This window comes from Aythya ferina (genome assembly GCF_964211825.1).
Source record: "Aythya ferina genome assembly, chromosome: 1".
Classification (NCBI taxonomy): Eukaryota; Metazoa; Chordata; class Aves; order Anseriformes; family Anatidae; genus Aythya; species Aythya ferina.
In genome coordinates this window covers 114,045,174-114,057,955 of record NC_140296.1, presented here as the reverse complement: position 1 = coordinate 114,057,955, position 12,782 = coordinate 114,045,174, and the positions used below count along the sequence as shown (strand labels likewise).

The following is a 12,782-nucleotide window of genomic DNA, read 5'->3' as shown; positions in this document are numbered from 1 at the left end:
CTCACTTCAGGCTGCGGACTCAATTTAATAGAAAGTATGAGCAAAGGTACATCCTCTCACATACTGCCTACAACCCTTTGTGAAGCCTGGCTGTAGCTGGAACAACTACCTACGTTAAAAGAAACACAAACTATTTTTGTGAGCAAGTGCTTTAAATGTCATCCCCCCCAACAGCAGGCTGGACCAGAAACACCTGAAGCATTGCTGTTTCAGGCATTTGTCTACCTTCATGAAGGTTTCATGACTGTGACCTCATTAAGGACAATTGCTCAGTAATTTCTTTATAATGTTAAGGTGGCATCTAATGGCCTCCTGAAAGAGTGCTCCACAGGCATGTGAGTGAGGAAGAGCCACACAACTGAGTGTGGAATCCAAGTTTATCCTCATTTAGAATGAGAGCAGAAAGAAAATACAACAAATAAAGTCAATATTAAGTTCAGTAGGCTCAATTAAGCTAGAGCTTGAGGACTATTAGGCTAACACAATGTGGCACATTTTAAATTAGAAACCAATGAGGGTGAACGGCATGAAGAGACTTTGCTCTTCAGTAAACCTGCCTGTGGCATTGCTTTGCAGCATGCCTGTCCTGAACAGCACCCCCGTGCTCTGTGAGGAGAACCAGCTGCTGTCCTCATCAGGGATTCACACTCTGGCCACCACCAGTCCAGGTGAAGGCTGCTTATCTTCCTGACTGCTGAGGCCAAAACAGAGGCACCAGGAAGGAAAGGCGAGGGCTCAGTGCATCAGTTTCATTTCCATGGCTGTAATTGATCGTGTTTGGCTCCAGCTGCACTGTCTGAACTAGCTGCCTGGGCCACTCTTACATGAAAGCACTTAATGGTGACAGTCTGAGCAGCTCAGGCACTAACAGGATTGGTGGTACGTGAGTATATCCTAACAGAAATGAGTGTTATGTGTGCTGAGAAGGGCAGTGAGCAACCTGAGTGATGAAAGCAGTTCAGCCACTTGCACTGAGCCTACCCTGTGGCTGCCATGGTGTTTCCTGAGGTAGGCAGTGAGGGTCTCTGGGTGGGCATGGAAATCCCCAAACCCCCATCCCCAAACACACAGGGAGAGGAACTGGCAATCCTGTTGGCACTTATCTCTGGAAATCTGTATGTTTTTGACAGGAAACCTGTCCTTTGCCTCAGTGGGTTTTGCTGCTCTGCAGAAAAGGCCAGTTACACGGGCACAAGGACAGCACAGCATATTACTAAGGAAAAAAAGGACAGCAACTAGCTCTCCCTGCTCGAACAAGTACATTTAACTACTTAAACTTCACTGAGATTGTTCCTCCCACTCAAATTTCCCAAATAAAAACACCACAGCTCTGTGACTAAGCCCGAGCAATAGAAATTCATGAGGTAAAATGGGAGGAAAATATTAACTATTACAGTGGGGGAAAATCACAGCCTCGGATGGGAGGTAATTCTTCTGCTCTCATCCTGCAGTGCTCATGTGACAGCTGAGCGCATGATGCTGTGACATTCAAGTGAAGATATAATGCTGTTTCTCGGATACAGAAATAAATTTATCTGCAGTCCCGTTGGATTTATAAAGGAAATTAGAGTGGTGACCTTTCTCCCTAATGAAATTTGTATGAAATGGCTCACTTTGCTAGAAATGTTACTCGGTTATTCGGCATGACTAAATCCCGTGCCCCAGTGGGTTGGTGCCCTGCAGCCCAGGTGGCAGGGCCGAAGCACATGCCCAGGCTCAGGAGCGATGCTCAGCATCGTAGGTGAGGGCCCTTCTCTGCCCTGGCCCGAGGAGGCAACACTGGACGAGGGGTGCAGGCATGGCCAGGTACCTGGATGCAGCCTGTCAGAGACAGAAAACTGGGCATCTCCAAACCCAATTTTAATAAAGGGTATGTGTTGTTGTCTTGTCAATAAAGATGCCAGGTGCATGAGAGCTTTAGTGTTTGCACAATCATCTAAATATTTTGTTTCTCTCTCTCTCTCTCTCTTTTTTTTTTTTTTTTTTTTTTTTTTTATGAAGGCACAGAAAGAGAGAAGGAAAAACGTGTGCAGTAAGTGTTGATAGGAACAGGTTTTGCATTAGCACTATTATGAGTCAACATTTCGTGCCGAGTATCTTTGTATTAGCTCCCACACATAACATAGATAAAAGGTAGCTCTGCCACTTCCAGTTCCTTATGACACATATCCCCGTAGATGTGATCAGTTCTTAAAGACGCTCACGAACCTCACCCCATGGATGTGCCTTAACACCAAAGGGCTGCTGAGCATCTGACCGGTCTTTGTGGGTTCAGCCTTTGGTGTAAGGGGACAAGAACACTTCTCCACCTTTTGGGGAAATGTCACATCCACACAGGCCTGGCATTAAAGTGCTTGGATACTAGTTCAGCCTCTGTTTTGAGACAAATAGAAAATCAGTATTTCAGGTAGAGCCTTGGAAAACATAAGAGGGATGTCAAAGGATGTCTGTGTGCTAGGAGTGAGTGTCATTTCCTGATAACCTCTGGAGAGACCTTTTCCCCTGAACTGCCACAACAGAACAGATAAATCAAACAGTATGCTACCATTGTGGTGGTAGTGTTAAATCAAAGCAGCATGTCTTGTATTCCCACCTGCCTCAGATGAGTATTTGGGAAGATTGGCTACAGCTGGACCCCCACATTGGTAGCAGCTGGAGAAGGTTTTGCTGGTGAAAAGTCAGAGTTTAAAAAAATCTGTAGTTGGATAAAATTGCTTGCTAGATCATAAGAAGAAAATGCAGTGAAAAGTTTAGGATTCAACTTAAGAAAGATAAGGTAAGGTAAGGGACATTTAGGCTCTTGTGTATCTCCTGAAGTATATTTCTTTTTCCAATAGTGTAAAGACAGTTTTCCTTGTGTGGCAGAGCATGAGCAGGAGCTGCTGGGAATGCAGCAAAGCAACTGTTAATCCTCCTTGGCTGTTTGTTATTAAGTGCATTTTATTGCTGGATGTTGATGGAATAGCTATTAACCAGCAGCAGTATGGCTGCTGCTGAAAATGGAGTAAGTAGGAGTGAGGCTGTGTGCAGGCATCTGTCTCCTGAGTTTGTCTGGTTCTTGGGGGAGCTGCTGGTGGCAGAGGACAGCTGGTCTCTGGGCTAAGGCTCGTACCAGGGTGTGCTGACTGCTACCACCAAGGTCAGTCGAGTAATTTTTAAGGAACAGATTTGTGGTTCCTAAGTCACAGGAATTATTTTTCAGGCTCTTATGTGTTCAGTCTAGGTCCCTATCATTTGTTTCAAAGGGATCTATTTTTTTTTTTTTTTTTTTTTTTTTTTTTTTTTTTTTTAATGCAACTAAGCAGTGTTTTTGCTTGCAACTGAATTCCTAGTGTGCATTTTGGAAGTGATTTGTGTAGCTCTGGAGGTCTTACTTGAAAACAGAAGTTATTTTCTGTGTAAAACAAAAATTATTTTCTGGCTGTGAAATACGTAGTTATTTTCATCTTTCCCCCAGACCTGTTACCATAGTTTGAGCTGTCTTGTGAGGTTCCAAGTACAATGAAAACAGAGTTGTTTTTTTTTTTTTTTTTTTTTTTTTTTTTTTTTTTTGATATTAATAAGTCAACTTATTGCTATGCCCTTTCTGCAAACAAAGAGAAGTAATATATGAGGGTGATTGTTGGGGTATTTTTCTGTGTTTTCTGGATACCCCCACATGTTACTGGTTGATTAGAGGTCAGTGGGGGGGGGGGGGGGGGGGGAAGTAATGCATTTGTAGTAAGTAGCTATTTTTCTTTTTATACTACTCTTTTTTCCTAAAACAACAACACTAATGTTGACAATAAGATTTAGCAGCATCTGTGTACTGTAAAATGAAGCCGTGAATGATTAAACCAGTTCTGTGTTTGGTTTTTATGAAGTGGGAATTGTGAAATAAAAGCAAGCCGTAGGACTGCAGTGTCACTGGAGCAGGCTGCATATGTGAACCTCACGTTAGCAGAAAATGTTCTGTATTTAAAATGTCTGCCTCTGTGTAACACGATAAGTCCCTCAAGAACTGCCTTCTGCAGTTGCTCTGTGAATTGCACTCCCACCAGAGTCAAGTACATCCAGCCAAATTGGATTACTACAAGGAGATAAATGGGTCCAGGGAGCACTTAATTGGAAGAATGATGATGTTTGTGTCCTTCAACAGAGTGCAAACACTGTCCTCTAGAAAACTGGGAGGTACGGAGGAAGGAGTTTTCAGTTTTTAATGTTTTCTGCTTTCTTTAACTGGCTGTGATGGGATGAATCACAAACCTTAGGGTTCATCTAGAATCAGTTTTTAGTTTCGAGGACAGTCTTGGCAAATGTTAACTACTTCACAGTAATTTTAAAATAAAAGCAGTGATTTGTTCTTGTATTTTAGGACGACTTCCTTAAAATGATATTGGTAGCTTCATCTGTACTTTAAGATTCACAGTCAGAGCAATCTGAGAACCATTAGCATGCTTTAAGCTTAAAAACCTTTCCTTGCAGTGCTGTTTTTGGAGTCTCAGAATCTGAAAATGGAGGATGGGAACAGCTGGATTTCTTTGCTTGAAGTGACAAAGTGAGCTGTGAGCCCTGAGAAACATTGTGGACAGCAGAGCATGGACAGAATTGAACCACAGTGGTTGTGAATCCCATGTATGAGGGGTGACACATGCAACACTCCTTAATGGGTGAATAAAACCAAGGTGTTATTTTGATTGCTAGACTCCTTTTAGATTTGAAAAGGGCAAGGGGGAGAATGGTCTGACAGGAAAGAAAAACCTAGAAGCAAACACTTCATACCTGCTACTGAAATGCCTGTTTTATAAGCATTGAGGCTTTTTTGGGAAGGAAAAAAAAAAAAATAAAAACACCACCCAAAAATATCAAGTTAGAAAGTAAATTAATTAGAAGAACAGATGGATTTAAATTTACCTTTCCAATGAGGAGGCTTGAAAGAGACTTTGAAACACAGGGAAAGATGGGCAGAGGAAAACATGTTTCAGGGGAAATAAGACTAGAGTGGAGAGGATTGCTAGGAGGGAGAACCAGATGTCTTTTATGAAAAAGGAGGATCCCCACCTTCGTGAGGAGGAGATGAATGACCTCTGCAGATGGAAACATAAAACATTCAGATTTAACGTCATCGATACCACTCCTGTCATTGCAACTCATCAAGGATCTTGAATTTGATTTGTCCCTTTGGCCAACACTTGTATATTTCCAGTTAATATTGTGGATTTAAACCTATGTTTAGCAAGTGAGGGTGAAGGTTCTGTCATCTTGGCTGGCAATGAGGGAGGGTGGATCTTGGTGTGCATTAGTGGGAAGCTGCTCATAGCAGAGACCGGTAATGTACCTTGGTTGAAGAGAACTGGCACTCATTTGTTTACTTGGCTGTCTAAAAATAAGACTGAATGCACAGCAAAATTAATGTGCTCTTTCCAGAGCCTCACCTCTGCACAGGAAAAGCTGCTCTACTGTATGAGCTGTCCCCATGTCTGGTGGGAGCTACTGATGTGAAGAAACAGCGGACAGCAAAAGCCCATCAGAGCCTCTTCATTCTGAGATTTACTCATGAATGAATATCTATCAATCAAAAGGAAACCAGAACCACCAAAAGAACAGTGTGGGGTTGTGTTTTTATCTTCCCTGAAACCGTTTTGCTCTTTGAGGTGAGGAAAATGAACTCCAAAAATAGCTCTCTGTAGAATATTACTTATGAGCTGGGTGCTTGTAACTACACTTTGTCCTTTGAGATAAAGGTTGTGGTTATTGCTTAGTGTTTTACAGAATGAATAATGTTTTCTCCTTTGGGATTCTTTAAAAATGCAAGTCACTTCTAAGATGCACTGTGGTGTCTGGCAATCATTTAAAATCTTCAGGAGGAGAAAATAAATGTATTATCAACAATTTTTGAAGGAAAAAAAAAACTTCATTTTTTCCAACCATCTTAAAATGTAGGAATTGCTATACATAGCTTCCCCAACCTCACCCAAGAAACACAGGGAAACTGGAGTCTAAATATTTTCTTCTTAAAACACATGGATATGGAGCTTTTGTGGATATGAAGGGAAGCATGAGATGTGATCAGTCTGGGACAAATTGAGAAATATGGTCTCTTGAACATAAAACGAACAAAACAATTACTACATAAGTGTATGAGTGTAGTGGGGCCCTTACAGCTGCCTCCTGGTGATGGTTCTGCAGGAGGGACACTGACAGCCCTGCATGTTACTTCTTACTGACAAGACTGAGAGACAAGGTGCCATTAGGCTGTGCCAGGTCCCAAGTTATGCAAGGATGGGTCCAGGCTGTCCATGTAAAAGCATAGGCACTCCTTGCCTTACTTGGGTTGTTATGTGGCCATGGCAGTAAAAGCTGTTAGGAGGATGGTGCTCTCAGTGTCTCAGATGATCCTATTTTTTTCTGCCTTTCTTTTGACTTCATAAAACACCGTGAGGAATCCATCTTGCCTGTGAAAATAGATACCCTACAAATTTGGACAGACAAAAAGTAGGAAGATGACTAGTCAACCTGGAAGTGTGTATAGGATGCTCCCTGTGTCTGGAGACCAAATCATGGAAGCTCAAATCTGTTTGGTAGCAAGTCAGAAACATCAGAGTCTTCTTGGGTTTGTGTATTGTAGTACACAAAGGATTCAGCATGGGGACCTTTTCTTTTTGGACAGCAAAAAACACTGAAATTTTGCTAGAAGGCAAATGGAGTTTGTGACCAGCTAGACACTGTGCTCATACACACATGATTTATGTCTGTTTCATGTTTAACCTTTTGATCCTGAAGTACTGATCCTTAAATCTCAGATGGCTCCCTCAATTTGGCAAACTGCTGATTAGACTTGTTTCCCTAATGGTCTTCAGTAGCTTCACTTTACCTTTTGTGATGTATCAGCTCTAATACTGAGAGGGCTGAACCTCAGGCTGTCCATCTGAAGAAAGGTGGAATATGGAGTAAGGATTGCTTCTGAAAAGGAAATATGCTGTTTTAACTTGTGGTAGACCTTCTGTCTACAGAGCTGTCTCAAGCAGTGTTGCTGAGATATTGTGTTACACAGCTCCATCAATCAACAGTGCTGGAGGAAGGCACACAGCTATCTTGAGTTGAGGCTGTATGGAGGCCTAAGGCTTTCTTGCTTGTAACTTCCACACAGCAGGCACAAAAGATAAAAATAAAACAAAAAGCCCAGAGGTGTAATTCAAAACATGGTATCAGTTTTTAGTCAGGAATGTGATGGCATCTCAAACAGAGTCCACAGGGCTGTAGCTCTCCCTTGTGCAAACAACTCTTCAGTTCTTGCAACTTTGTCATTCAGCCATGAGTACATAAGGACACTGTCACAGGTAGGTCATGACCAAATCTGATGTTTTGAATCCCTTCTGCCGTAAGCAACGTACCAACGGCCTTTTCTGTAATCTAGAACCTAGAAGTGGACAGAGTAGAAACAAATACAGCTTATAGGGATCACAGTAACAAGTTTGGTATTTAGACTTGCATTTTTGTTTGTATTAGCCCAGATCCTCTTAATTTCTGCCTGTTATCACGCTGCACTCGGCCAAGCTGGTGAGTTTAAGAGTCCTTAATGAAGATTACTACCCCTGCAGCTCAAAGCTGTTGTCTGCAAGTACCCGAAGATGTCAAGGTTGGGACTGATTTAGCTAGAACATCAGGAGCATCTCTGGGGATAAAACAAGTTTGAACCTAGAATGTGTGATTTAGTGAATTGGAGTCAGTGCAATTCTTGGTTAGGTACAAATCAAACACTAAAACCATCTTTGCTTAAACTTTTCCTAGCCAAATTGATGACCAATTTCCTGGTGTCCCTCCCTGTTAACTGAAGGACTGAAAAACACACTTAACCTCAGTAGGTCTTTTTGATAAGTAACAACAATTACCAAACCTCTGGTGGATGAGATGACATCAGCAGTGTTGGTGACCCCCATGTCACTCCTAGGGGGCTGTAAGTTGAGCTGCCCCATAATCCCAGAATGAGGGAGTTGAAACCGAGTGAAATGGCTTGTTTAAAACTTGGAAGAGAAAATCTATTTAATAGCAGGTTAATTTGCGTTAGTTGCTTTAAAACCAAAACAGCTTAAAATAGCAAGTGCTTGCTGTAGGCTGTAATTGTCTGGATAATAAGTGTCACAAGACACTGGGACCAGATAGAGTGGGGAGAAAAGGTGGTGTAGGTAACCTGAATGCCATTCTGAAGTCTTTTAGGTGGAAAAAATGAGGTCAGAACAAGTCCTCCCCCTCATCTTGTTCCTTCCTCCTATTTGTAATATAATCAGATAAATAGAAACAAGGTAAAAGGCCAAGACTGAAAGCAAGGGGCTTGGGCATATTTCTGAAAGACAGAGGAAGATGAGGAGTTAAACTTCCCATGCTGTGTTTTTCTTCTGGGTCATTGAAGATATTCCCTGCCTAATTGCAAGGAAAACCCAACTGTGGAAAGGCACAGCAGCAGGTTATATTGCAATTTAATGGTGAACTTGATTTGTGGTTAATGGGTAGCTAGGCTGGCAGAAGCATCGTGGAGGCTTTGGGCCTAGTGCTCACTGGGGGAGATGCTGCAGTCTTAGATACGTAAGCGATGCATCTTTCAGTCTCTTACACTAAATGGTGACCTGTTTGCAGCTGGGCATGCATTAAGACAACTGACTGCTACCTATAAAAGTCTGGGAAGAGTGATACTTACCTTCCGTGTGGCACATAGGTTTTGATGATGGTAGTTTGACTTCACCAGTCAAATTCTCCTCAGTCCTGGCCTATACAAGAACATGGGATTGAGTACTTGGACGGATGGGAGCTTGCACATCAGCACATACCATCACCTTGAAGCTACAGATGTTGCTTGTGCTTGGCTGAAGTGCTGGCACAGCTTGACTTCTGTAGAGGGTGCTATCATTGGCTTCAGTTCTAGGTGAACCAGGTTAACCTCAGTATTGTAGAAATCCTGTGGCTTTATTTTATTTATTTTATTTTATTTTTTGTTAGAGGGACAACATATCTAGTAGAATGATTTATGTATTCTGCATCAACGTTCCTTGTCTTGCTCCCTGCCACACTTAGCTGTTTAGTCTCACGAAAGTGAAAGAGAAATTGAGAGTAAAATTAGCTGGTGGCCACAGGAAGAGGCGAGTGGTGCAAGACCATTAACTGACGGGATAGCATGGCTTGTCAGTTCTTAAAATGCCACAGACTGATAAATGGATGCTGTGGCTGAAAGATATGCTCACTTAGCCTTTTTGCTTTAATTGAAATTGATGGAGATAGAAATAACTAAGCTGTTCTCAGTCTGCACAGGCGAGGCAAAATAGCTCTATTAGTGCTCAGGGAAGACGATATGCAAGGCAGTCAGCTGCTTCCTTTCAGATTATATGCTATGTCAGTGGCAGTTATGTATTGTGTCTGGATCTTTGAAGAGAGTTCAATTGCTTCTGATTTCAAAGATGATTTTATCTGTTGGAGACTATTTTTGTTACATCAGAGGCCTCTAGTGCATAAGTGCTATGTCTTGTGTTGGTAAAAATTAGAAATTAAGGAAGAGTTCAAGGAGAACAAAAATATCTATGAGCATCATAATTTGAATGTACATGTCTGGATGGCCAAAATGTTACAAGTAAGCAGCATGGTTTTCGTTTAGTGAAGGAGGTTCAAAGATGATGCTAAAACATACATGTAAGTTAGTAGATGACTATTAATTGCTTAATATCTAGTAAGCAATTGTCATCCACTTCTGTACTTCTGTAAAAGCTTAATTTGCTCACAACTTAAACTTCCCAGAATATTTGAGGGAGAGTTCTTCTGTGTATGTTTCCCCCTCCTCTGAGGGAAGAGATGTATCCAAAATGTTAATGATTCACCTGTGTGCGTACAGATCTTTGGAGAGTACAAACACCATACTAGTTATTATCAGGACATGTTTATCGAAAGCATAGGTATTCTTTAGGTTCAAGCCTAGCTGAATTTGTGATTCAACTTCAGCTATTTAAAAGGACAGTCAAACTGTTTTTTTTTTTTCTCTCTTGGAGGTGATCTTGGCTGTAATTTGAAGAAATTATTCAGAGGACAAAATGTGCAATTTTACACTATTAGTCCGTGTCAGCTCTGATGAAAATGGATTCAAGAAGCTTTATGACTGCCTTCTCAAGTGTTACCATAAATCATTTAAACTGTTCTTTAATCTTTGCAGATATATTAAGACTTGGGTTTTGCATGTGTTTTGATTAAACAAAACTTGTTACAAGTGATATGCAAGAGAATTCTTGTAGGTACCAAAACCAAGTTTTAGTAGAACTAACTTTGCTTTGTCTATGGATTCTTCTTCCTTCTGTGTTTTTTGTGGTGTTTGTTAACAGGGGAGATCCTGAAATAAGGGCAAATTGTGCCAGTTTTTATGCCTGGCGTGGGGGGAGTGGGTATGCTGAGGTTTGCAGCTCTCTAGATCAACCTAATAAGTTAGTGGGCTGATATTTGCAAGTTGCATCTAGGATCCTATCAGTTAAAGAAGGAAAAGAGATAGGTTCTGAACTGATCATGGTCAGAAAGGAAAGATTTCTGTTATAAAGAGGATTTTGTAGAAAATTGTTCAAATCTTAGAAAAGAGGCTTTTTTTTTTTTTTTTATCTGTAGTCAAAGGTGATGTTATGATTCATCTTCTGTCTTGAATACTTTTCTTTCATTTTTGATTATAGTCTACGTCTGGAAAATAAGGTTGGTTTTATGTGCCTAACTTTTAGGCAGCCTGAAGTAAGTAAGCTGTTTCTATCTCTCATCTAGCGTATCACTAGGTTTGTGCAGTACAACTTGATTTTTTATTTTTTCCAGGAAGCTGAATTGCTGGTATCTTGTCTTTCTCCATGCTATCTCTGTAACAGAGGTAAGCAGCTCAGCTGTGGCTTGAGGCTGTTGAGTACATCTTCTGCAGTCTTTCCATTAATCTGAGACCCAGTGGGGTGGGGTAGGGGGATAGGAGGGAGGTGTCACAGATAAGGTGATCTGGCTTCCCCTGGCTTTGTGAGGGTCTTGGAGAGAGGGGAAGCAAAGTTAGGCTGTCAAACCAATGTGCAGGAGGAAGCCACAGCCCTGAGAGACAGTGATGTGAGTAAAACCAAGTGTCATAGTCAGTGTGTCAATAAATGGAGAAGTCCGTGATTTGTGACAGTGGTTTTTGTAGTAGCTGGAAGAAGAAGGTGGAGCTGGTCTGAGAGCCATGGCAAGGGCATGAAAATAGATTGTTCTGAAACTAATTGATGTACATATCATGTTGACTCAGGTCAGAAAGAGTTAACATGCATGTTTTGATACATGTTACTTGCAGGAGATGAAATAAAACTGCTTAAAACCAGTTGATGCACGCATAGTGATGGCTCAGAGCCAATGGCTACTTCTGGTAGCCATTGTGAAAGCCAATTGTACTTTCACTATGTGAAAGTACACTTCTCCACAGAGCTCAGAAATGGAGTAATTGTCTCATTAACCTTTCACACTGACCTGGAATCTGGGGTGCCCCTCAAGGAAACCTGAAAGTAGAGCTATCATTTGTGTTGTGATAAGATGTATTCTTCTTGTTAAACCTTATGAATTTCTTATATAGGTAACATGCATTTAATGGCTAATGAAACTGAAAAAGCAGCAATACTGTTTCATAAAACAATTTTATTTCTCATGTGTTCTCTGTCTTGTATTTGCTAACCTCTGTTACTTGGAAATAGAATGCACTTATCTTGGGGGAGGGAACCCTCAAACCCTGCTTTTGCTTTTTAAAAAGAGAGAAGGGTAAAGAAAATACCATGCAACACAGCAATGATTTGGGTTAGTCTTGGCTTGCAGGTGGATTACTACCCAGCCACTTGCTCACTCCCCTCCTCATCTGGAAGTGGAGAGAAACAGGAAGAATAGGAAAGAGGAGAAACTTTGTGGGTTGAGATGAAGACAATTAAATCATTTTCAGGCAAAACAGATTCTACTTGAGGAAAAGTGATTTACGTTGTTGAGAATTCAAAACACAGCTATGAATTTGGGTAGTGGGAAACAAAAACAAACTTGGAAACACCTTCCCCTCACCCCCCTTCCTAGGTTCATCTTCATTCATGACATACCTACTTGTTACTTACCCCACAGCCCTGAGCAGTTTAGTGGGGATGGGGGATTAGTTTACCTCTGTCACTCCTTCCTTTTCCAATGTAGGCTCTGCACAGGCCACAGTCCTTCAGGAAAATCCATCTGCATAGTCACCTCAGTGGGTTTTGTCATGGATATATGCTCCAGCCCCTGGAGTATCTCTTTATCCTCTTCTGACCTTGTTTTTCCCTCGATTGTTTCTTGTTCCTTTTGTTTCTTTGTCTTCTCTTCATTAGTTGTTTTTGCCCTTTCTTAAATACGTTTTCCAACATGTTTACACACCAAGCCACTGGCTTGGCTGATGGGCTTGGTGCCACCAGCCTAGCTGATGGGCTCAGCTGTGTCCCATGTGGTTGTGTTGGAGCCAGCTGGCACTGGCTTTATTCAGCATGGTTGCAGTGCTTGTGTGTTTTTCTTGTGTTTTTTAATAAACCACCCCTGCAGCTCCCTACAGCCAACAACCTGCCTCTTACACCCAATACAAACATTCAGTTAGATGGGGTTAGGGATAAATTCTATTTTCTCCTTCATTTATTTCATAGAGCTGGCTCAGATACAGCTGAGGTATGTGAAAGGTGCATTATGATGTTATTTACCTCACTGAAGGAAGGGGAATAACTTTCACCTCAGTTTGTCTTTGTCATCTGGATAAAATAGCATCTAATTTTCTTACCATATTT

At 41.4% G+C, this 12,782-nt stretch overlaps 1 protein-coding gene across 20 annotated transcripts in view; it reads left to right on the top strand.

The window, feature by feature from the left end:
* The first annotated feature begins 727 nt into the window (after positions 1 to 727).
* The window catches only part of TMPRSS7 (transmembrane serine protease 7), a 46,722-nt gene continuing 34,667 nt past the window's right edge, over positions 728 to 12,782 (top strand). For 7 of the 20 annotated variants that reach the window (XM_084533702.1, XM_084533707.1, XM_084533700.1 and 4 more), the window contains exon 1: positions 728 to 879. In XM_084533702.1, coding sequence (XP_084389828.1) covers positions 825 to 879 — 55 coding nt within the window. In that variant the 5' untranslated portion in view covers positions 728 to 824. Of the gene's footprint in view, positions 880 to 2,655; positions 2,782 to 3,003; positions 3,140 to 4,464; positions 5,634 to 10,806; positions 10,859 to 12,782 lie in introns of those variants that run through there. The other 13 variants (XM_084533703.1, XM_084533711.1, XM_084533708.1 and 10 more) reach the window with 11 other exon arrangements.